We start from the raw sequence: 21,719 nt of genomic DNA on the forward strand, positions 1-21,719 counted from the left end.
TCTGTTACAGAAGATCTTTATTTATAATGCAAAAAATTATAAATCACTTTCTGGACTGTTTTGTTATCTGTAAAACAACTCATAAAAAATGGAGCTGCGCCTCTGCGAGAAGTTCTCGTGGGTGTTGACCCGTCTGGTTGGCCCAGGGTGCAGGGAGGGTGTGTTTGTCCAGGAGAAAGCCCCTCCCTGGCACCCGGATGGCCGGGCTGTCACCATGGCCCTGGGGTCGGCAAGAACACGGAGGAGGTCAGGGACCAGTCCACTCAGTGGGGCCTGGAAGACGTCGTTCTGGAGGTGGGCCGGGCTGGTTCCTTGCTCATCCGGCCACATCTCTCCCGGTCGGGTGCCCGAATCTGCTCTGTTTCCCATCCAGCCTATTCAGCAGCTCTGTCCCAGGTGACGCCGCGCCCTGGGGCAGGTGGAGCCAGGGGCAGCCAGAGCAGGAGCTGGTGCCGACGGATGCGTGTCCACCGCCTCCTCCTCAGGCTTCGGGGTCTATTTCCCCATCCTCTGTGCAGGACCCCGTCTCATCCAGCCAGACTAGAAGACAGAGGGGGAATCAACATCTGGATGGACCCCCCCCAACCAGGCCCCCTTTCCCTGGGAGCTGGCACCTCTGGGCCACCTCAGCTCCCCCGACATAGGGGCAATAGTGTCAACGGATGCTAAAGGGGACCCCACAGATGCCGAGTCTCATGGTGCTTTCCCACGGCCCCTCCGCCCAGGCTCGAGGCCACGCTCCCCAACTCTGAGTCCCTGAGGTTGTAGCCCGGGGCCCCGCTCTTGGCTCAGTCTCTTCTGGGAGGTGCCTTTGAGCCCAGGGCTGGGCGGGAGGTCAACTCCTTCACCCCTGACCCCGGCCTAGAGATGGGAAGTTGAGGCCCAGAGTGGAGGAGACCTGCTCCAATCAGCAGGGTGGTCCAGGCAGGGCCAGAGTTCTTGCCAGTCCCCTGCTGCCCAGGGAAGCCCCTGGTATCAGCCTGTGGCCTGAAGGACGTGCTGCCCGGGCCTGGCGGTCTGTCCTCCCATCCTAATATCACTGGCGAGAACATCAACACAGGGCGTGAAATCAGGCCCTCCAGCTTCCCTGTCACGGATCCTCCACGTGAGGAAACCGAGGCACCATTATCATCTCCATTCACAGATGGGGAAACCGAGGCACAGGGAGGCGGAGCCTCTTGCTCAAAGTCCCAGGTTGACGGGCGGCAGAGCTGGGATCTGAATTCAGGGTGTCCTGACTCCAGGCCTGTGGCCGTTCTGCTGCCCTTTTCAGAATGGGGAGAGCAGAGGGTCGGGATCCGAGCTCTGCCGCCGGCGAGAGCAGACGGGAGGGTACCCCTGTGCTGGCCCCTGGGCATTAATCCACCCCCAGAACTGCCTAAGCTTCAAAGGAACCTCTCCCAGGGTTAGGAGTCTCCTGGGGGCCCAGGGCCTCTGGGCTCTCACCCCACAGACCTTGTAACCATCAGACTCCTCTGCACTCACAGGGAGCAGGGAAGGTGGTTATGATCCCATTTTACAGATGAGGACACAGAGGCTGGGAGAGGGAAGGGAGCGTAAGTGGGGAGCAAGGACCTGGGCCTCTGCTGCCCACCCTGAGCTCTCTGATTAGACACTGGAGCAGGAGCCCAGCTCTTCTCTCACCTTGCTGTGTGCCCTTGGGTGAGTCGCTGTCCCTCTCTGCACTTCAGTTTCCCCACCTATAAACTAGAGATAAGGGCAGTCCTCATAGCCCATAGGGTTGGAATGAGAATTAAATAAGATCTCAGAAAAGCTTTTAACCCAGGGCCCAGCACTTGGGAAGGTGACAGCAGTGTGACCCACTGCAATCATGACTGAGCAAGGCCCAGCTGCAGCACTGACACAGGGCCCAGCCCAGAGGGGGTCCCATGGCTTTCTCCAGGTCACTCACCTGGTGGGCAAGCTCAGATCCCAACTCAGCCCTTCTGGAAAAGTCTACCCAAGTCCCCCCACCAGACTCGCACGAGCCCCACGTCAGCCTTGTCAGCCTGTGTCCCCCAGCACGAGCCAGGCAGGACTGTGTCACGGTGGTTGGTTGGCTGAATGACGCTAGCCGCTGGGAGGGCGTCCAGCCTGGGGGTGCACAGGGTGGACTCCAGATCACAGAGCCTGGGGCTGAGTCCCGCCTCTGCCACTTACTGGCTGTTCGGCGACTGCCGCACCCTGTCGGAACCTCAGTTTACCCATCTGTCAAATGGAGATGAAAACTGGACCTAATGCAGAATGACTGTGAGGGCTCAATGGGAAAGTGTTTACTGCCGTCATAACCACTACTTAGTATTATGATTATTATCATTCACAAGAGCAGCCTCAGCACCAAGCGCAGGTCTGGCTCAACACTTCTGTTTAATGAATAAATGAACGATTTGCCCCTCTGGCTCCAATGGTATCCACAGAGGGGCACGTGGGGCCCCAGTTCGGGCCTCTCCCTCTCCCCCTCTCTCCGGGAACAAGGCCATCTCCTCTCTCCTCCCTGCATCCGGCAGCCCCAGAGACCAGCCCCAGCCCTGGCATGGATATGTTTCCAAGCCTGCGCTGTCCAGCTGAACCCCTGCGCCAGCAAGATGGAGCACCAGGCCCCGGCTGGCAGGGGAAGGCGCATCCATCAATTACCTTGGCGAGCCCGCCTGGCCCCATCCATCACTCGCCTGGCTGCCGGCAGGGGCTGTCTCGCTAATTACTTAACATGCCACATCTTGCTGGGGCTGGTGCCGTGGCGAGGGGCCCACGGTGGAGTGTATGCAGATCCAAGCATAAATTTTTAATAAACCCAGGGGAAGCGGGGACATGAGCTCAGACCCGGAGCACAGAAGGGGGTCCCCGTGAGCTGTCCCCCAGACCCGACCCGGCTTGGCAGTGGTGGCGGGGTGGCCTCACCTGTCTGCCTGGAGTCCCTTGGCAGCATCATACCCGTGGGGGTAGGGGGGGTAATGATGATGTTGGGTACATCCAGGTGCTTGTCGCTCAGGACGGGGGCCTCGTCGTGGCTGCTGCTGCTGCTGACACACATTTTAAGGCCTGAGAAGGCAGGCCGTGGGGGACACACATGCACACACATGACAGAGAGACAAGCATCAGTGGCCGCTGGGAACTGCCCACCGCTGCCTCCCTCCCTCCCTTGACCATCACTGTGAGTCCTGACAACTCTTGGGAATGAGGGGACGGCTGCTCCCACTTCACAGATGAGGAAACTGAGGCTCAAGACAGTTAAATGACCCGTCCACGCCTGCATAACTTGGTGAGTCCAGGGAGTTTTATCTGCTTTGTTCACTAAGGTATCTTTGGTGCCCTGAACAGTGTCGACACATAGTAGGTCCTCAAAACCTGACTCCAAACAGATGAAAGCAACAGAGCTTGAGCTGGAACCCAGGCCTGTCTGACTCAAAGCCAGGCGTGAAGTTGCCTCTCCCACAAATGATTTTCTGAAAGAGTGCGAGATCGGTGTTGTTTCTGCCTCAAGTGTTGGATGGAATTCACCAATGAAAGTGTCCGGGCCTGGAATGTTCTTTGTGCAAAGACTTTTGATTACAAATCTGGTTTCTTTCATAGATATGGGGCTAGTCAGGTTTTCTGTTGCATCTTGTGTCAGTTTCGCCAAGTTGTGCTTTTCAGGGAATCTGTCCATTTCTTCTAAGTGGCTGAATTTGTTGTCCCACCTCTCCCGTAAATTAAGCACAGGTAACTCGACCGAGCCAGTTACGAGTCCCCCTGACAAAAGCACCCACACCATCCACCCCACCAAACTCCTTCCTCCACGCCTCTCGTCTGAGTCAACGGCATCGTCATCTGCCAGAACCACAGCGTCAGCCGCGGGTCTTCCCTCTCGTCCTCCGCTCCAACCCCCAGCCAGGTTCATCAACCACCTCGCCCGCAGATGACACCCTGTAATGTCTGTGACATCCTTCCTTCTCTCTCCTCATGGCCCTAACTAGTCTCTCTGCTTCCTGGCTTCTCCCTCTTCAGTCTACCCTCCACCAGCAGCCAGAAACGGCAAATCTCATCACAGCACGTACCTGCTCAAAACACGCACTAGCGCTTGACAATTACCTACAAGCAGCATTTCCAAAGTGTGTTCCCTGGAATGCTGGCCTCCTAAGACTCTGTCAGGAAGGGGGTTCCATGATCACATGAGTTTGGGAATACCACATATTTGAAGGTTGACTGAATCTCATCTACTCTTTCCCTCTCTTGGAGATTCTCAAGCATGTTAGAGAGTTAAAGGCTCTGAGAAGTCCTGCAGGAAGGAAGCTGCTTGAATTAGGCTTCACCCTGGGCTTCCTGCACGTAGACAACCTTGGGGTCTGTTTTTGGAGGAATGTCTGTTAACATCTCACAGAACCATGAGTCATGAAATACACTTTGGGAACTGTTGATCATAAATTAGAGTCAACCTCTTAGCCCAGCTTTCAGCCCTGACAGTGTGGCCCAAACTACCTGCAGCCTCATTCCCAGCCACCCGTCCACACTCCCCAAAGTGCTCACCGTCCCCCAGACACCCAGGGCTCCCCAGCCCCTCCGTGCCTTCGTACACGCTGCTCCCCTGCCTGGAATGCTCCTTCTCCCTTTGCCAGGGTCACGAGCTCCTACTTACTCTTCAAAGCCCGACACAATAGGCTCTTCTTTGGGGAAGGTGTCTCACAGGTCTGATCCCCACCCCTCTTCGTCTGTCTACACTCAGGCATCCATCAGTCTCCCAGCGCTGATCACATGTACTGAAATGGTTAGTTCTTAGCTCCGTCTCCCTTTTCTGTGAGCGTCCGCAAGGCAGCCACTCCCTCACTCATCTCTGTCTCCTCTGAGCCCAGCACAGCGCCCGGGACAGGGCAAGTGGAGTGTCTTACTTACATGGAAAAGAACCACCACCATTGAGCTGGGCGTCACAATACTTGTCTCGTTTCCCCTCGCCCCCCCCACATTGTGTTTTCCCCAAACAGCCCCAGACTGGGATGACACTAGCTCAAGCATCTTGGCCCCCGGCCAACAGCAGGAGCTAAGGAATGGGGTGATTTCTATTCCTGCTGCTCCTCAGGTCCACCCTGGGCACATGAGACAGTGCTCCTAAATGACCCCTACAGGGTCAGTGTGGTGGTTCTCAAGTGTGGCCCCGAGAGGCGGGGTCTAATTCCCCCCCCCTTCAGAGTGGGAGGACTGAGAAGGGCTTCTAGCAAATGGGATAAGACGGAAGGGCTGGTGTGTGACTTCCAAGGCGAGGTCATAGAAGATACTGCACCTTCCTCCTTGCCCTCTCGCTCTGGGGGGAGCTGGCAGCCATGCCGTGAGGACCCTCGAGCAGCCTGTGGTGTAGCCCACGTGGGAGGAACTGAGGCTTCCAGCCAAGAGCCGTGTGAGGGAGCCACCTGGGAGGTGGATCCTCCAGCCCAGTCAAGCTTTCGGATGAAAGCGCAGCCCTGGCCCACAGCTTGAACGTAACCTCAGGAGAGACCCTGGGCCAGAACCTCCCAGCCATGTCACTCCTGAATTTCCTGACCCACGGAAACTGTGAGATAATAAATGCTTACGCCACTAAATTTGAGGGTGATTTGTTACGCAGCCCTAGATAACTGATACAGTTAGCGTGGCCTGCCCCAACCCTAGGAGGAAAGGACTGCAAGTGCACAGTGGGAACACCATACATGGCTGTGGGGCATCTCAGGGTGACCTGGTCACCTAAGAGGCATTGCTCTGAGGGGCAGTCCATGCCTGGACTGTCAAAGACAGTCTGTTTGACTCTACAAAGGCAGGCACATGCAATCAGGCCCAGTTCTACGCCCACCTGCAGCCTGACCTGGGCCTTGTGCTCGGGAAAGCTGCAGGCAGCAGGCACAGGGGTGAGAGCCCTGGCTCCAAAGTCAGGCCAACTGCTCACAAGCTGTGTGACCCTGGGCAAGTCACATCTCCTCTCTGGGCCTCTGAGTAGTAAAGAATCTAACCTTGCCCCAAAGGAGGTCCAGCCTCTGTCCTTGGCTTCTGGGAGGCCACCTCTGAGGCCTCGGGATGCCAGGCCTGGCAGGAGGGCCTCTGTTTGCCCAGGGGCCTTGGTCATACCGGACAGATGAAAAATGTGAGCAGTGGGTGACACCCAGAGGGACTGGAGGCAGATGTGCCACCTGGGCCATCAATCCTGCCTTCCTAGGGGAACCCCAGTGTACTCATCTCCTGGGACTGCCGTTACAAAGTACCACACTGGAGGCTCAAACCACAGAGCTGTATTCTCCCACAGTCCTGGAGGCCTGAAGTCCGAGACCAGGCTGTCGGCAGGGCTGGCTCCTTCCGGGGGCTGTGAGGGAGGTTCTGTCCCAGAACTCTTCCCCAGCTTCTGGTGGCTTCCTGGCCGTCTTCGGGCCTCATCTGACTTGTAGAAGCACCACCCCAATCTCTGCCTTCATCTTCACACGCTGTTCCTCCTGTGTGTGTGGCGGTCTCCAAACCTCCCCTTTTATAAGGACGCCGGTCATACCGGACTGGGGGCCCACCCTGCTCCAGCACGCCCTCATCTGAACTCATGACATCTGCAATGACCCTATTCCCAACGAGGTCACATGCTAGGGTACTGGGAGCTAGGGCTTTCACATATGAATTTTGGGGGACACAATTCAGCCCAGAACACCCAAAGAAAACTCTGAACACTGAGGCTCAGGTGATCTCCCCTGGCTGGCAATACTGTGTGTGTGTGTGTGTGTGTGTGTGTGTGTGTGTGTGTGCGTGTGTCACACGCCTCTGCCAAAAGCAATGCACCTGTGACTCCAGGGAGAGGACAATGGGAGCTCCACATCTGGAACTTTCCTGGACCCTGTCCTACACACTTGCTCCCTTGGCTCACGTGAATCTGTACCCCTTCCCTGTAATAAACCATAACTGTGACCTCTAGCACTTTCTGTGAGCTCTGTGGGTCTCTCTAGGGAGCTATTGAACCTGACGGTGGCTTTGGGAACCCTGAAACTCACAGCTGGTGTCAGAAGTAAGGGTGGTCTCGTGTGGACTGGGTTCCCTCTCACTTCTTGTTTCCACTGACAAAAATGGGGGTGGCATGACTCACCCCCCTGGGCTGGGGAGAGAATGACACAGTCCGGCTTGCAGCCAGCTCTCAGTGAGCACAGGCTGCCTCCCCTCCCTCACGCCACTCCCACGCCTGGAGGGATGAGCACCCTCTGCTCTCCTCCCCCAGGCAACCTCCTAGCCACCTCCTCATCCTCCGAACCCCAGTCCTGTCTCCTCCCCGGGGAGTCCCCAGGACCCCCTGAATCGACATGGCTGGTTAGTCCTGTAGGAAGAGGCCATGTCTCCCTGTCAGAGTACAAGGCCCTCGGAACACCCACCAAGCACTGCCCACGTGATCTAAAGTGGTGGCTTCCAGGCCGCCTTTAAAGTCCTAGAGCCCTTTCTTCCTGCATTCCTACGCAGAACGTGAGACCAATCAGAGGAAGCCACTGGCCCGGTGGTCGAGTGGTTAAGTTCGCGCGCTCCGCTGCAGGTGGCCCAGTGTTTCGTTGGTTCGAATCCTGGGCGCAGCCATCGCAGTGCTTATCAAACCACGCTGAGGCAGCGTCCCATATGCTACAACTAGAAGGACCCACAACGAAGAATATACAACTATGTACCAGGGGGCTTTGGGGAGAAAAAGGAAAAAATAAAATCTTTAAAAAAAAAAAAAAAAAAAGAAGAGGAAGCCACTGAGAGGAGGCCCTCCTGTTATCACTGGCAACCACAGACATCCACAGACCACTTGCCACATGCCAGACACGGCGCCGGGCATGATAAGCACGACCCCCAAGGATGCGGAGCCTGGAGACCAGAGCGAGTAAGGACTTGCACGTTGTTGAACAGCGAGTGTGTGTGCAGCCAGCATATGAAGTCCAGCCCGAGTCCCTCTGACTCCAAAGGCCGGTGCCTCCTGGACGCACAATTCTGCAGCACGAAGCTGGCAAACTTCCTGAGAAGGGCCAGACGGTAACTATCCTTTACTCTGGGGCTTTGCCATCACTGTTGCAATTGCAGCAGGAAAGCAGTGCAGACAATATGTAAATGAATGGGCGTGTCTCAATAAAACGTTTTTTACAAAAACGGGCAGCGGATTTGGCCCAAGGACCGAGGTCTGCCATCCCTGCTCTCTAATATCCAGGCCTCGGGAAGTTTGGATCTGGGGCATGCCCCTTGTCCTAAAAGGCAATTATAGAGCCTCAAAGCCTGAGGCTCGTTGACGCCAAAAACAAAACAGCACCCTGACGCTGGCGGCTGTCAGTGACAGCATCCTCCTCTGAAGGGCTGTGGGCACCATGAAATGAATGAACTCACAGAAAGCACGGGCCCAGCGAGTGGGGCCTGGAGGGTGCTCAAGTCCTGTTAGCTCTCTCCATTATCATCCACAAAGAGCGGCTCACAGAGAGCCGGCAACAAAAGGAAGACCTGGTTATTGCTATCTGGAACAGGAGGGAGCTTCTCTGCCCAGCCTCGAAGCCCCTTCCTCGGGAATATTCCAAAGCTCTAAAATAAAATGCTAATGGGGAAAAGCCACTCTCCTCCCAGGGCCCCGCATTTGCATTTTAACATGTTCCGGGAGCTTGGCGACAAAGCCTACATTCTTCATCTGGAAGCGTCAGGTCACTCAGGGGCCCTGGAGAGATGCTGGAGGCAGAGGCGAGAGGGGAGGAGGAGGGAGGGGGAGGGGAGAGGAGGGAGGGGAGGGGGGAGAAAGGAGAGGGGAAAAGGGAGAAGGAGGGAGAGGGGAGAAGGAGGGGGAGGGGAGAGAGAGGGGGATGGGGAGAGGGAGGAGGAGGGGGGGAGGAGGGGGAGGCAGGAGGGGGGAGGGTGGGACTCCAGCTCCTCTCAAACCCCCGGTGGCCCAGCCTCGAGCAGAGATGGCTGAGCAGGAGGGAAAGCTCTCAGGAGATAAAGCCGACTTTGGGGATTAAAAACAAATGCCAACCCTGCCCCAGACAAGGAGCTCATTTGTGCTAACGCCAGAATTGTTATTTGTTAATTATGTGCCCGCCTCGGGCCATTAAGAGCCCATTTCCTGAGGGGAAGGTCTTGGCTGGGATTCCTGGGGGCCAGGCCCCAGGGAGAGAGGGGCCGGGGGCAGATCCCAGCGCCCCAGAACCATCCCAAGCCGTCAGGGTGATTTTAGGGTGCGACGGGGAGCTTGTGCAGAAAGCCTTGCGGGGGGCTGTGACCCGGCCTTGACGGGGCCCCTGCTCTGGGGCGTACGCTGTCTCAGCTGGGCACAGAGCAAGCCAGATGGAGAAAACCCTGGGCTCCAGGAGGCCGGCGAAATGGTGAGGGTTGTACGCGAGGTCAGAAGACTTCTGAAACCTGGTCTGCCCTCTCCCCGCCGGAGGGCAGTGGTTTCCGTCCTGGCTGCCCACTATAATCACCAGAGAAGTTTACAAATGCACCAGTGCGGGACCCCAGCCCAGGGGGCCTGATTTCACTGCTCTGCGTGGCCACCAGGATTTTTACAACCTCCCAGAGGAGTCTAACCGCCAGAGTTGGGAACCCCTGGGCTACGGTGACTGTGGGAACATGTGGCTTTACTCTCTGAACCTCAGTTTCCCCGGTTGTAAAAATCGAGTTACAATGCCAATCTTGTAGGAATGGAATACCTGTTGTGGGGTGTGTGCTGCCAAGCCTGGGAGAAGTGGCCGACAGTGAACCAGCTGGCCAGGGCCTGGGGGATATCGAGGGGGTGGTGTGGACCACTGCCCCCTCCCCCTGAGACCAGCTAGTCTTCCTTAAGCATCGCCCATGCCAGGCTCTGGGCTGAGCATGAGATCTCCACTATTGCATGAATCCTCAGGGTGGATATTAGGATTGTGGCCATTCTCCAGATGAGAAAACCAAAGCCTGCAGAAGGGAGGCGACGTGCCCGAGGACACACAGAGGCCAGGTGGCCCCTGGCCGGGGCATCCACCCCACCCCTCCTGGTATCAGCCACCACTTCTCATCCTTCAGAAGCCCTGAGACAGGCCTCTGCTCTGCTCAGGACGCTCCAGGCCCTGGGGGACAGAGCACCACTCCCTGTGCCAGCTCTCAGTGGCCCCCACGCCTCTCAGTGTCCACAGCGGTCATGTGGCTGCAGCCAAGACTCTGCGGCCATCGCGGCTCAAGGGCGCCCTCTGTTGGTCCCTTTAAAAACGGCGCTCAGACTGGCATCCTGGTGCCAGCTGGGAGACTCCATCGGGGAATGCGTCCACCCTTTCCCAAGGCACCATCGCGTGCACAGTGGGCTTGCTGGACCCACAGTGCCGCCGAGGCCAGAACGTACACCTGGGCTCCAATCCACCTCTTGGAGCCTCGTCTGCCCACCTGCAAAATGGGGGTAAGTAACAATCCCTGCCTCCAGGGGGTGCTGAGGGGACTAAGAAGCCCCCTGAAGGCCTCCCTCCAGCCAAGGTGGGTGCCATCGCGGCGTGCACTCTGCAGGGGAGAAGACCAGGGCTGGCCACGTGGCGCACAGTCAACTAACGCAAGCTGTTAAGAAAAGCAAGAGATTCTAATCTTACCGCTTATTTGCAGATTCAGGCAATGTTGAGCACCTACTGGGTGCACCCACCCCCTGAACGTGGGTGAGGGACCCCGTCTCACCCTCGCAGTCGCACAGCTGGTGTGGGGGCTAAACACTGTTTGCAGGGCGACTCATAAAATATCCCTGGTCCCAACTCAACACCTGGAGACACTTTTTCCTTATTGCATTGGAAGAGCCACGGGCTCCGGGAAAGGCAAGAGCTGGTGTCACTCTCAGGTCTCCTGCTTCCTTGGCCGTGACTTCACTGCGCTCGGCCCCAGTAACAGGCATTTATGATGCACCTACTGTGTGCTGGGCCTTGTTCCGGGTGCTGGGCACACAGCAGAAAACAGAACAGTCTCGACAGGTGTTTCTCTGCTCCTCCCCACCCTCTCTGCCTTCCTCACCTCCTGCTCCAGGCTCCAGCAGCAGACTGGGACCCAAAGATGTCAGGGTTGCTGGGAAAAACAGAGAGAGGGGCCCACACTGCTGGGCTGTGAGGACCGTGGGAGCTCCTCGTGAAGATTCATCATTTGGTCCTCCCAGTGAGGCTGACAGTGAGACGCCCATCTTCCAGATGGGGACACCGAAGCACAGAGAGGTCAGGGGCCTTGCCCAGGGTCATGTGGGATTGGATGTGCAGCCTGTCCTCCGAGGGGCCAGGGAACAAATAAGCACCTTCTAGAATCTGCGTCAGTGACAGGAGGAGCGAGGAGCAGATGGTGGGAGGGAGCAGCACGATTGCAGGAGACAGTGGGAGTCAGAAAAGGCCTCCAGGAGAGCAGCAGGAGAGATGGAAGAGAGGGTGCTCGGGTCAGCCACAGCACGCACAAAGGCCCGGGGGCAGGAACACAGGCACCGGGGCTGGGTGGAAGCTGGGCCAGCACTAATTCCTCAGAGATGACTGAGTGTCTGGATTCAGTGCAGGTCTTTCAAAAAACAAACTGACAAATGCCCCTGAGGTTCCAGATGCGCTTAATCTCTCTTTTTTTTAATTACAATTAAGGGGAAAGCCTTGCATTATTCTGGATGAGGCCTCGGCAGCTTGGGAGGTTTTACCTTTTCGAGGCAGCCTGGGCCCAATGAAGACGGCAGTGGATATTTTAAATCTCTTTTTAATTAAGGAAAAAGCCCCAGCTTGCGTCAGGGATGAACAGCTGGAGAGAGAACCTGGGCGGCGGAGCCAGGAAGAGGCAGGTGGGGCGAGGCATTGCCCTCCCTCCCTGTCCAGCCCACCTGCCCTCCTGCCCCCCAGCACGGCCTCTGGCAGGCCCGCCCGCCTGCCCGCCCGGCCACCCTTCCAGTTCTCTGTGGTGGGGCTGTTGAGTACCATCCCTGGCCTCTACCTGCTGTAGCATCCTCCAGTTGTGACAACTAAAAATGTCCCTGGACACTGCCAAGTGTCCCCTGGAGATGAGGTTGCCAGATAAAATTCAGCACAAATAATTGTTTAGTATAAGTATGTCCCACGCAATATTTGGGACATACTTACATTAGAAAGTTATTCCTCATTTACCTGAAATTCAAATGTACCTTGCATCCTGTTCTGTGTTTTGTTTCTCCTAAACCTGGCATCTCTACCTGGTTGGTGGGGGGATCCCTTGCCGCTGAGAACCACGGCCATAGCTGTTACCATCGCGACAGCAGCCTGGCATTTCAGAGCAGGCGCCCGAGAGCTGCAGTACAGCCCGGGCCAGAGGGACCAGGCTCCCCAGTCTGCCCTTCGCTGCTGTGTGGCCTGAGCAAGTTTCTTACCCTCTCGGAGCCTGTTTCCTCACCTGCAAAGCAGCTAAGTCAAAGGGGGCTACATGCGGTTGGCCCCTGGAGCTTTCGCCCTGGATAAGGACCCAGAACCTGAAGGGCTATCATAAGGACGTGCGACATTACACGGAGGTGTCTGGGGCAGCCCGGCCAACAGCAGGTGCTTGGGCGGCCTCATCATGGGGACTGTTGTTGCTGTTGGTACCGGGGAAATCAGACAGCAGATTCCAGGTGGTCCCGGAGGAAGGTGGCAGGCGATGCTGTCCTGTGCAAACCGGGGGGCTCCTGGGGAGCCTGGGCCCTGGGGACGGGGACGTGTCCTCCCTGCCGTGGGCAGCTCAGGCCTGAGAAGGGCTGCAGACAGGAGGGCCGACTGGAGGCTCAGGGCCAGAGTGGCACTCAGAGCCAAGGGGGGAGTGCGCCGCCCACCACTCGGGGCATCGGCTCTGCCTGCGAGCCCTCCCAGGCCCAGCCCCAGGGAGCCTGGAGCACCCTCCCGTCAGCTCCCTGGTCAGCCCCACACGGGCCAGGCCTTTCAGGGCCCTCCCAGCAGCCATGTGCCCTGGAATCCAGAGCCCCGGGTGCAGGAACACCAGCAGCCACGGCCCCGCACGCCTTTGATGCCAGCACAACCTTGGGACCCATCGTGAGGGCGTGTGGCACTGGACCAGCCCAGGGCTCTGGCCTCGGTGGAGGGGACAGACAGTGCAGCGAGGACAGGACCCTCCTGCACAGGTGTCAGCTCCTGCAATCATCTAAACGATACCCTGAAAGAGAGAGAGGTGTCCTTCCATCTAACAGCGCAGGAAACTGAGGCAGAGAGAGGCTGACCACTTGCCCCAGGTCACACAGCCAACAGGCCCACAGCCCATCAACCCCATAGCACACGCCCTGTCCTACGAGAGGCAGTGCCCCCTCTGCTGGAAAGTTCTGTCTGGTGACGAATGACATGTGAGGGTGACAGACAGGAAGTGATCCCATCTCCCCACGCATCCCACTTCGTCCTCTTGCTAAGGCTGGGAGGGGCCGGCCAGCCCTCACTTCTCAGGCTCGGGGAAGTTCAGGCCTTCCCCTGCGGGGAGGAGGTGAGACCCCAGCCCAGAGCTCTGAGGCGCCCGCTGGGACCCTCCCGGCTGTCCTGGCCCGGCCTGGGGGTCTGTGGGCTGAGCCTCGAGTGACTTCAGAGGGGGGTCTCAGAGGAGCTTCAGATGGGGTTTGGGTGGTAAAAGTTCCTTGCTCGCAAAAGGAGGGAGCCCACAGGAGCTGGTGGGCAGGAGAAACTCGTCTGTGCTGCTGGCATTAGGGGAGCAGCCGCCTGGGCGGGGGGGTTCTGGGGGACTGGAATGTTCTGTTTCTTGATCTGGATGCTGGTCAGTGTGTGAAAATGCATCCAGCGGCTCCCTTCCCACCTGTATCCCTTCCCTGTACGTTTTACTCCAACAAGAAGTGAAATGTTTCTTGCTAAAGAGAAATGAAACATGAACTTCCCTGAGACGCCGTTTTTTTACTCATCAGATTAGCAGAAATAAGAAAGGCTGTTACCACACTGTTAGCTCAGTCCCTCCCCACGGGGTGGACGGGAGGGTTTCTCGGGGGGTCAGGGGGCAAAGCTCCAAAAGTAACAAGGGCACAGACCCTTCAACCTAGCAGTGCTGCTTCTAGGAAGGTTCCACGGCTCGGCCCCCTTGTAAGTGGATGAGACATAAGAAGATATAAGGCAATTTGGGGATGGGTTAGAACAGGAGGATGCATCCACGCAGGGGAATACTACACAGCTGTGAAAAAGGATGGGCAGCTCTGATCGGAACCATCTCCAACATGCATGGTTAAGTGAAAACAGTGAGGTGCAGAGCAGTGGGTCTAATGCCACCACGTGTTGGAAAAAGAAAAGGAATATGCCTATGAACACATTTGCATGTATATACAGAGAATATTCTGGAAGAAGACACAAGGAAGCGGTTGACAGTGGCTGCCTCCAAGCAGGTGGCTGGGAGAGAGGTGAGAGCAGACTCACTTTTTACTACATATTCTTTCGCACATTTTTCATTCTGTACCGTGAAGATGTTTTACATATTCAAAACAAAGTAATTAAAAAGGGAAAAAACATTTTCTGAAGGGAGGCTGACAGACAGACTCAGGAGGTGGAACAGGGAAAGCAGGAAGGTGGGGCATTGCTGCTGCAGGAGAGGTCTGATCAAGGTGAGGAGGTGAGACAGCAAACAGGCAGCAGTAGGGCCAGGCAGAGAATTTGGAGTGTAGGCCTGGAGAGGCAGCAAGGGGCACAGGAACACTCCTTTTCCCTTGAACCACTCAGGACAACAGCCCAGTGTGTGGTCGCAGGAGCCCAGGAAAGCCGAGAGTTAATCCCACGGTCCTGGGGGGTGGGGGCGCTGGGTCAAGCTGGTCTCCCCAGGCCAGAGACACAGGCAGCTGAGAGAGACTGGAGTCCACCTGAGTCCTGCTCCCTCTCACTCCCAGTTCTCCAGTTCTTCTTCACGCCTCCACTTGAAGACAGCCATTGTTACTGTTTCCTTGTGTCTCTTTCCTGAATGTTCTGTATATATACATGCAAATGCATTCACAGGCATATTGCTTTTCTTTTTCCAACACAAGCGACAGCATTAGACCCACTGCTCGGCACCTCATTCTCTTCACCTAACTGTGCATGTTGGAAATGGTACCCTATGGTTTCAGAGCTGCCCATCCTTTTTCCCAGCTGCATAGTATTCTCCTATATGGCCCACCCTTCTGACCAACTCCTGGGCAGCCCAGACATCAGGAGCTGAGGCTGGCTGTGGGCAGGGGCTATGACTTAAAGCACAGGTGTCCTTGGGACCTGTCCCTTGCTGTCCCACAGCCCCAGGTCTAAGCCTCATCTGAACCTATGGACTGAGGGGACGCTGTGCTTTGGGGCCCAGACCCGCCCTCTAGGACCAGGCTTGTCCCCAGCAGCCCTGGGAGTGCTGCCTGCTGATGGCTCATACCTCCTCGGACCTGCCCTCAGCCGAGCTGGGCGGGACAGGGGTGGGGCAGGCTAGATGCTTAGGGTGCACGATGTAAGGAGGTGCCCACCCTCGGGGCTAGGCTTGGGCCTCATGCCCCTCACTGTGGTCTGGGCCCTGCCCAAGGTTATGCCCCCTCTGGGGACAGCCCCTACCATGTCCAGCCGGCTCCCCCTGCCCTCAGTGGGCGGTGATGCCCCAGCGTCCCAGGCCGCGGGCTGACCGACTGAGATGCCCTCGGCCGCCCTCCTTCCTCCCCAGGCGGCAGGCGTGGAGCGTGGAGCTTTGGCTTAAGCTGCCCTGAGCCAGAAGGACCCCGGCTCTCCCCGCGCCCCCGGGGGCAGGGCGGGGCTGAGTAAGCCCCATCTGCTCAGGCTTTGCTTATCCACCCTTCCTCTGAGACGGCTGGGGGTCTCCCAGACCTCAAGCCCCTGTATCCTGGGCAGAGATCTATTCAGAAGGTTCCAGAAAGAGCCCTGGATTGGAGCCTGCAGACGTGTGCTCCCAGCCAAGCTAACTTGCTCCTTGTCACCCCGGGCAGTCAGTCCCCAGTCCAAGCCCCATCTCAAAAGCAAGGACAGTGGGTGCAGACAGTGGTGCTCACCCCAGGCCGTGCCAGAGGATCAGCCGGGGGGCTTCATGAACACCCGCTGCCCAGGACTCACCCACGCCAGCCCAGCGCCCACCCTGGGGAGTGGCCACGGCCGCACCTTTCTGAACGCTTCCCTCGTCATCCTGATGTGTGGTGAAGGTGTAGACCCCAGGTCTGGAATGATACTAGTGCTTCCTGTTACCTTTATTCATTTATTTTTGAGGAAGATTAGCCCCGAGCTAACATCTGCCACCAATCCTCCTCTTTTCTGCTGAGGAAGACTGGCCCTGAGCTAACATCCACGCCCATCTTCCTCTACTTTATATGTGGGATGCCTGCCACAGCATGGCTTGACAAGTGGTGCCATGTCCCCACCCAGGATCCGAACCTGCGAACTCTGGGCCACCAAAGTGGAAAGTGCGAACTTAACTGCTATACCACCGAGCCGGCCCCTCCTGTTACCTTGAAAAGGAATTCTTGACACCACTCCTCAGCTCTCATGGCTCTGCCTGCCCCAGCGACCTCCGCTCCTCCTGCTCAGCCCCCTAGTCCCGCCACACTTGCCTCCTCAACAGCTCACCAAGCTTGTTCCTGTCTCAGGGCCTTTGCACCTGCTGTTCCCTCTGCCTGGGACACTGTTCGGCGCATCTGCATGGCCGGCTCCAATGCTGGCACCACAGACAGGCTCTCAGCGCCTCATCCCACTACTGTAGCCCTTTAATTCCCCTCACAGTTGGCACCACAAAATCTACCACTCTGGGTTGCACATTCATTTCCGTGTCTCCCACGCTCAGCAACTGTCAGCTGCACAAAAGAAGAGTGACACCGGAATCCAGCTGTGGCCTGGGCTCTGTCCCCACAGGACGGGGGCACCTGCTGTGTGCAGGGCTCGGTTCTCATGGGCCCAGGGGTGGACAGAGCAGACCAAGACCCCTGCCTGCTGGCAGTGGCCCTGCGGGGCAGCAAGGTTAGGGATGTCCCCCAGGACCCCATGGGCAGGAAGCTGTGCATTTCACAGACGGGAACACCAAGGCTCAATAAATGAAGACAGCGACCTCGGTGGTTTTCTGCCTCACGGCGGATCCCTCCACGTGGCCTTTCCTGCAAACGCAGGAAGGCCCCAACTCATCCTGAAAACTGCTCGGAATGTATCAGCCCGACGGACGAATGCCTCTTCTCCGCCCCTTCCCCAGAGCTCCCGGTCCCCACGGGTGGAAGCCCCAGAGTGGCTGCCAGTCCCATCGGGCGGCTACAGTTCTCTCCTCGCCCACCGGGCGCCCTCCTCTCCTTCCTCTGACGGCACCCGCTCCTTCCGCTCTTCGTCCCTTCCCGACTCTTTCCCAGGCCAGCTGCTTCCTCAGTGACGCCATCCTTCCCGGGGGGCCAGGCTGGCCGCTTCCATCTTAGCCCACGGGAGGTCGTCCTCAGGTAACAGTTCCCAGTAAGGTTCATCCCCTTCCTCCTCTCCCGGTTCCTCGGGGTCACGAACCGCCGCTGCCTTGCTCATCCCTGGAGCCCTGCACCTGGCCTGGGTTGGCGCACAGTAGGGACATAATCAATGCTTGTGGAACGAGCAGTCTCTCGACCAGCTCTGGCCCGCAGCTGTGGGGCTGCTGGAGCCAAGGGTTTACACACTAGACAGGGCAGTGTGGTGTGACTCTCACTTCCAGAGTGACCTGGGGCTAGTCTCAGGCCTCTGATCACCAATATGGAATAAAATACAGAAAATGGGCATTGGAACTGCCAGCCCCCGGTCTGGGTCACAGGCTGAGTAAAGGAGAGGCCCTGGGCCCCGGGAAGGGAGCGGGGAGAAATACCTGGGCAGTCAGGGTCCCAGCCCCGAGGTGGCCTGGGGGGGCTCTACCCATGTCCTCCTTGGTCCCCCCCATCACCATCATCACAGATTCGGCGAAACAGACTAAAAACCCACCAAAGTCAGCCAAATCCCGATAGTGGGGCACCCTACAAAACTCCTGCCCAGCCCTCAGAACGGCCAAGGTCACGAAGACACGACCTTCTGAGAAACCGTGAGAGCCCAGGGGGGCTCAGGAGACGGGATGACAACATAGAAGGTGGGATCCTGGCTGGGACCCTGGGACAGAAAAGGGACAGGAGGGAAAACTATGGAAATCGGAATAAAGCGTGGGCTTCAGTTCATGACGAGGTTTCTGTGCTGGTTCCTTCATCATCAGGAAGCTGCCACACTGAGGGAGTCAGTAACTATTGGGGAAACTGCTGTGGGGTATTTGGGAACTTTCTACTACCTTCTCAGTTTTTCTATAAATCTAAAACTGTCGTAAAAAATAGTCTTAAAACAAAGGAACCACTAACCCAGGGCCGCCTCCCTCTCCTGCCCTCTCCCGCTGGGCCCCAGGAGCACAGTCCGCTGGGACCAGCCCCGGCTCAGGAGCCTCTCTCCATGGTGATGCTGGAGTTGCCTGGGGCTGGAGCTGGCGCCCTCTGAAACCCCAGAAACCACGCCAGGCCCCCAAGTTGGCCCCAACCGGCAAGCCCATGCCTCCACTTTCACCTTTCCCTCTGAGGTCCTGGAGCTGCCTGCAGGATGGGAAGGCGCGAAGGGCCAGGGGGAGGGGCTGGGGGACCCTGTTCATCGGGCAATCTCCTTAGTGCTTATCTCAGATCATTCTCAAAACCTGGCCAGGGGCTAGTCTCATTCATCACTCCATTTTACAGATGGGGAAACTGAGGCGAAGTGACTTGCAGAAGGCTGCAGTTTGTCAGGGGCAGAACTGGGATCTGAACTCAGATCTCTCTGAGCTCAGAATCGCTTCACCAGTGGTTCTCAAACTCGGGCAGGCACCGGGATCCCCCAGAGGGTTTGTTAAAACCCCCCGCTCCCAAGAACTTGACCGCCTGACTAATTCCCAGATGATGCTGACCAGGGACCCCATTGAGAACCATGTGGCCCTACCACGCTGTTTCCTGGCAGCGCCACCCGGCTGCTGACCGGGAACCAGGGAAACCACGCACCCTCCCTGCCCTCTGCTGGGGCGAGCCCCTCGTGACCCGCCATGTGACCCTGAGCCAGCGAGAGCTCCCCTGTGCCTCGGTCTCCCCCTCCTCAAAGTCACCTCCACCGCCCAGCTGTCCTGAGGGTGGAATGAGCAAATTCAGGGAACACGCTTAGGGCGCAGTGCCCGGGGGCCAGGGACAGCCAGCACACGCCAGCCCTTACATGGGAAGGGACCAGGGAGGCCCTCTTTGGACAGTGGAACATTCCTGCACATCACAGTGGCTACGGCCAGGCCATCGAACAGAGGGACCCCACGGAAAGCGCACCACTGTGCCCATTCTCCTTTGGAACCACAAACAAAAGGGTTTCGGCACAGCTGTGTCCCTCTCTGCGACGTCACACCCTCAGGACCACCCACCTCGGGCCGAGTCTTTACTGCCAGTCAGGAGAAGCACATTCCTGACCCACATGCGGTAGGGCTCAGAGGTGAAGTGACTTGTAGCGGGTTGAACAGCGTTCCCCCAAAATTCACACCCACCCAGAACCTCAGAAGGCGGCCTTATTTGGAAATAAAAGTCTTACAGATGCAATTAGTTAAGGATCTTGGGATGAGGTCATCTTGGACTTCAGGCTGGCTCTAAGTCCAAAACGGGCGTCTTTATAAGAGAAAGGAGAGAGAGAAACAGGGAGGGGGCCACGTGAAGACGGAGCAGAGATGGAGGGACGTGGCCACAAGCCAAGGGTCGCCTGGGGCCCCCAGGAGCTGGGAGAGGCAGGAAGGATCCCCCCCAGAGCCTCCACAGGGGGCGCGGCCTGCGACACCTGAGTTTCGGACTTCCAGCCTCCACAGGTGTGAGTGAACAGATTCCCGTTGTTGTAAGCCCCCAGCTTGTGGTTATTTGTTACAGCGGCCCAGGGAACAAAGCCAGCATCTTATAGGGTTAACGTGAAGCCCTAGCGAGATCATGTTGATAAAGTTTCTGGCTACAGTGACACCTTCAGATGTGGAACTAAAATGTTTTCCTCTGAAGAGGCTATACCGGTGGTGCCTGAAGCCAGGCCCCTGAGATCAGTCTGCCTGGATTCAAATCCTACCTGGGTTCCAGCTGTGTGGCCGTGGGCAAACTGCACTGCCTCTCTGAGCCTCAGCATCCTCATCTGGAAACTGGGACTCCCAACAGCACCCACTTCGTGGTGGGAGGAGGGCCGGGTGAATTGATGCATGCAGAGTGCACAGAACAGGGCCTCACCCAGGCTAAGCCCCCAACAAGAATTCGCCATTCATCTTAATTATTTAACCCAGCCGTTCTGATTTCTGGAGTTTTTCCCAAAGAAATCCTAATTGAAAAAGTCAGAAAGCAAAGATGTTCAAAATGGTGTTATCTACCAAAAGCAACAAGTTGGAAACGAGCCAAAGACCAACTCTTGGCAGAACCTGAAACTCGCAATAACTGAAGAACTGTGAAATCATGCCGCCTCCAGAAATATGGCACAAGCACCCAAACGTTAAATAAAAAATTAATGGAAGTGCACGGAACGGCACATCCCAGCGTAGACACAGGGACCACCACACTGGCAGGCAGGGAGGGAAGAGAAGGTCATGCGGAGTGCGGGGAGGGTGACCGGGCTGCGGGGTATCTGGTGCTCCAAGTTTCCTCTTAAGTGGTGCATCCCTCACAGGAAAAGCAAAGCTGAGACTCCTGGAAGAGAAGGTCCTGGGTGTCTGGGCCGGTGGGCCTGGGTCGGGCTCGATTTAGCATAGAGAGAGGGGTCCTGTGTCCTGCCCCGGCCCTGTGCACTGAGTCACACCCAAGCCTGCGCTGGCCTCGCCAACTGTGCCGGGCGCTGCGGCTCCAGCCCCGTCCTAGCGCTGGCTCCTCCGGCCAGCCAGATGGCGGCCCTTTTCAAAGCTCCCAGACACGGGAGCATTCAGCTGGCTGCCCGGGCTTTCAGTCCCGCCGTAGACTGGAGATGGGGGTCTATTTCCCAGGGCCTCTCAGCACCTGCAGCTCTGGGCTCTCTCTCCTGGCTGAGCCCCCAGCCTTGGGCTGGAAGGTACATGACCTCCAAGGCCATGGTTGATTTGTCAGAGATGTCCTGACACAGCAGCCAAAAGTGGGAGCAGCCCAAGTGTCCATTGGTGGAGGAACGGATAAACCACATGTGGTGTAGACTCACAACGGAATATTATTCAGCCTTAAAAAGGAAGGAAAGGCTGACCCACGCTGCAACAATGAATCTTGAGGACATTGTGCTCAGTGGACTAAGCCGGTCACAAAAGGACCGATACTGTATTATTCTGCTCACATGAGGTTCCTGGAGGAGCCAAGTTCATGGAGACAGAAAGTAGGACGGCGGGTGCCGGGGTCTGGGGGAGGGGGGTGGGGAGTGTTTAACGGGGACAGAGTCTCAGTTTGGGAAGATGGAAAAGTTCTGGAGACGGATGGTGGGGATGGCCGCACAACAATGTGAGTGTGCTTAATGCCACTGAACTGTGCACCTAAAAATGGTTAAGATGGCAAATCTCATGTATGTCTTTTACCACAGTTAAAAACCAAAGCAAACAGCTTGTCCTGAAGGCCTGGTCTGTGCCCGGCACGGGGAGACCCCCAGCAAACTCTAGGGAAGAGGGTCCTCGGGCTCCAGGGGCTGGGTCTCTGGACCCAACCACCGGCCCTCACCCCTCCGGAGGCTCGCTCCGCAGACCCCTCCCTCCCTCCTCCGTGGGCTCGGCCTGGAGCCTGAGGGACCAGGCTCTGCAGGGGACTCGGCTGTCTGTGCCTCTCCAGCGTTTCAGTCCCACCTTGCGAACAACACCCTGATTTTCTCCAGGGGAACCACTGCTCCCCATTTCCATGCAGCCTCAGA

At 57.4% G+C, this 21,719-nt stretch overlaps 1 protein-coding gene across 1 annotated transcript in view; it reads right to left on the bottom strand.

The window, feature by feature from the left end:
- C13H16orf74 (chromosome 13 C16orf74 homolog) overlaps positions 1 to 21,719 on the bottom strand; it is a 37,829-nt gene continuing 16,110 nt past the window's right edge. The window contains exons 4-5 of the mRNA XM_046682057.1: positions 2,899 to 3,017; positions 1 to 540 (exon numbers count right to left, since the gene is read on the bottom strand). Of these exons, the coding sequence (XP_046538013.1) occupies positions 482 to 540; positions 2,899 to 3,017 (178 nt within the window). The 3' untranslated portion in view covers positions 1 to 481. The remainder of the gene's footprint in view (positions 541 to 2,898; positions 3,018 to 21,719) is intronic.

This window comes from Equus quagga, chromosome 13, assembly GCF_021613505.1.
Source record: "Equus quagga isolate Etosha38 chromosome 13, UCLA_HA_Equagga_1.0, whole genome shotgun sequence".
NCBI classification, from domain to species: domain Eukaryota; kingdom Metazoa; phylum Chordata; class Mammalia; order Perissodactyla; family Equidae; genus Equus; species Equus quagga.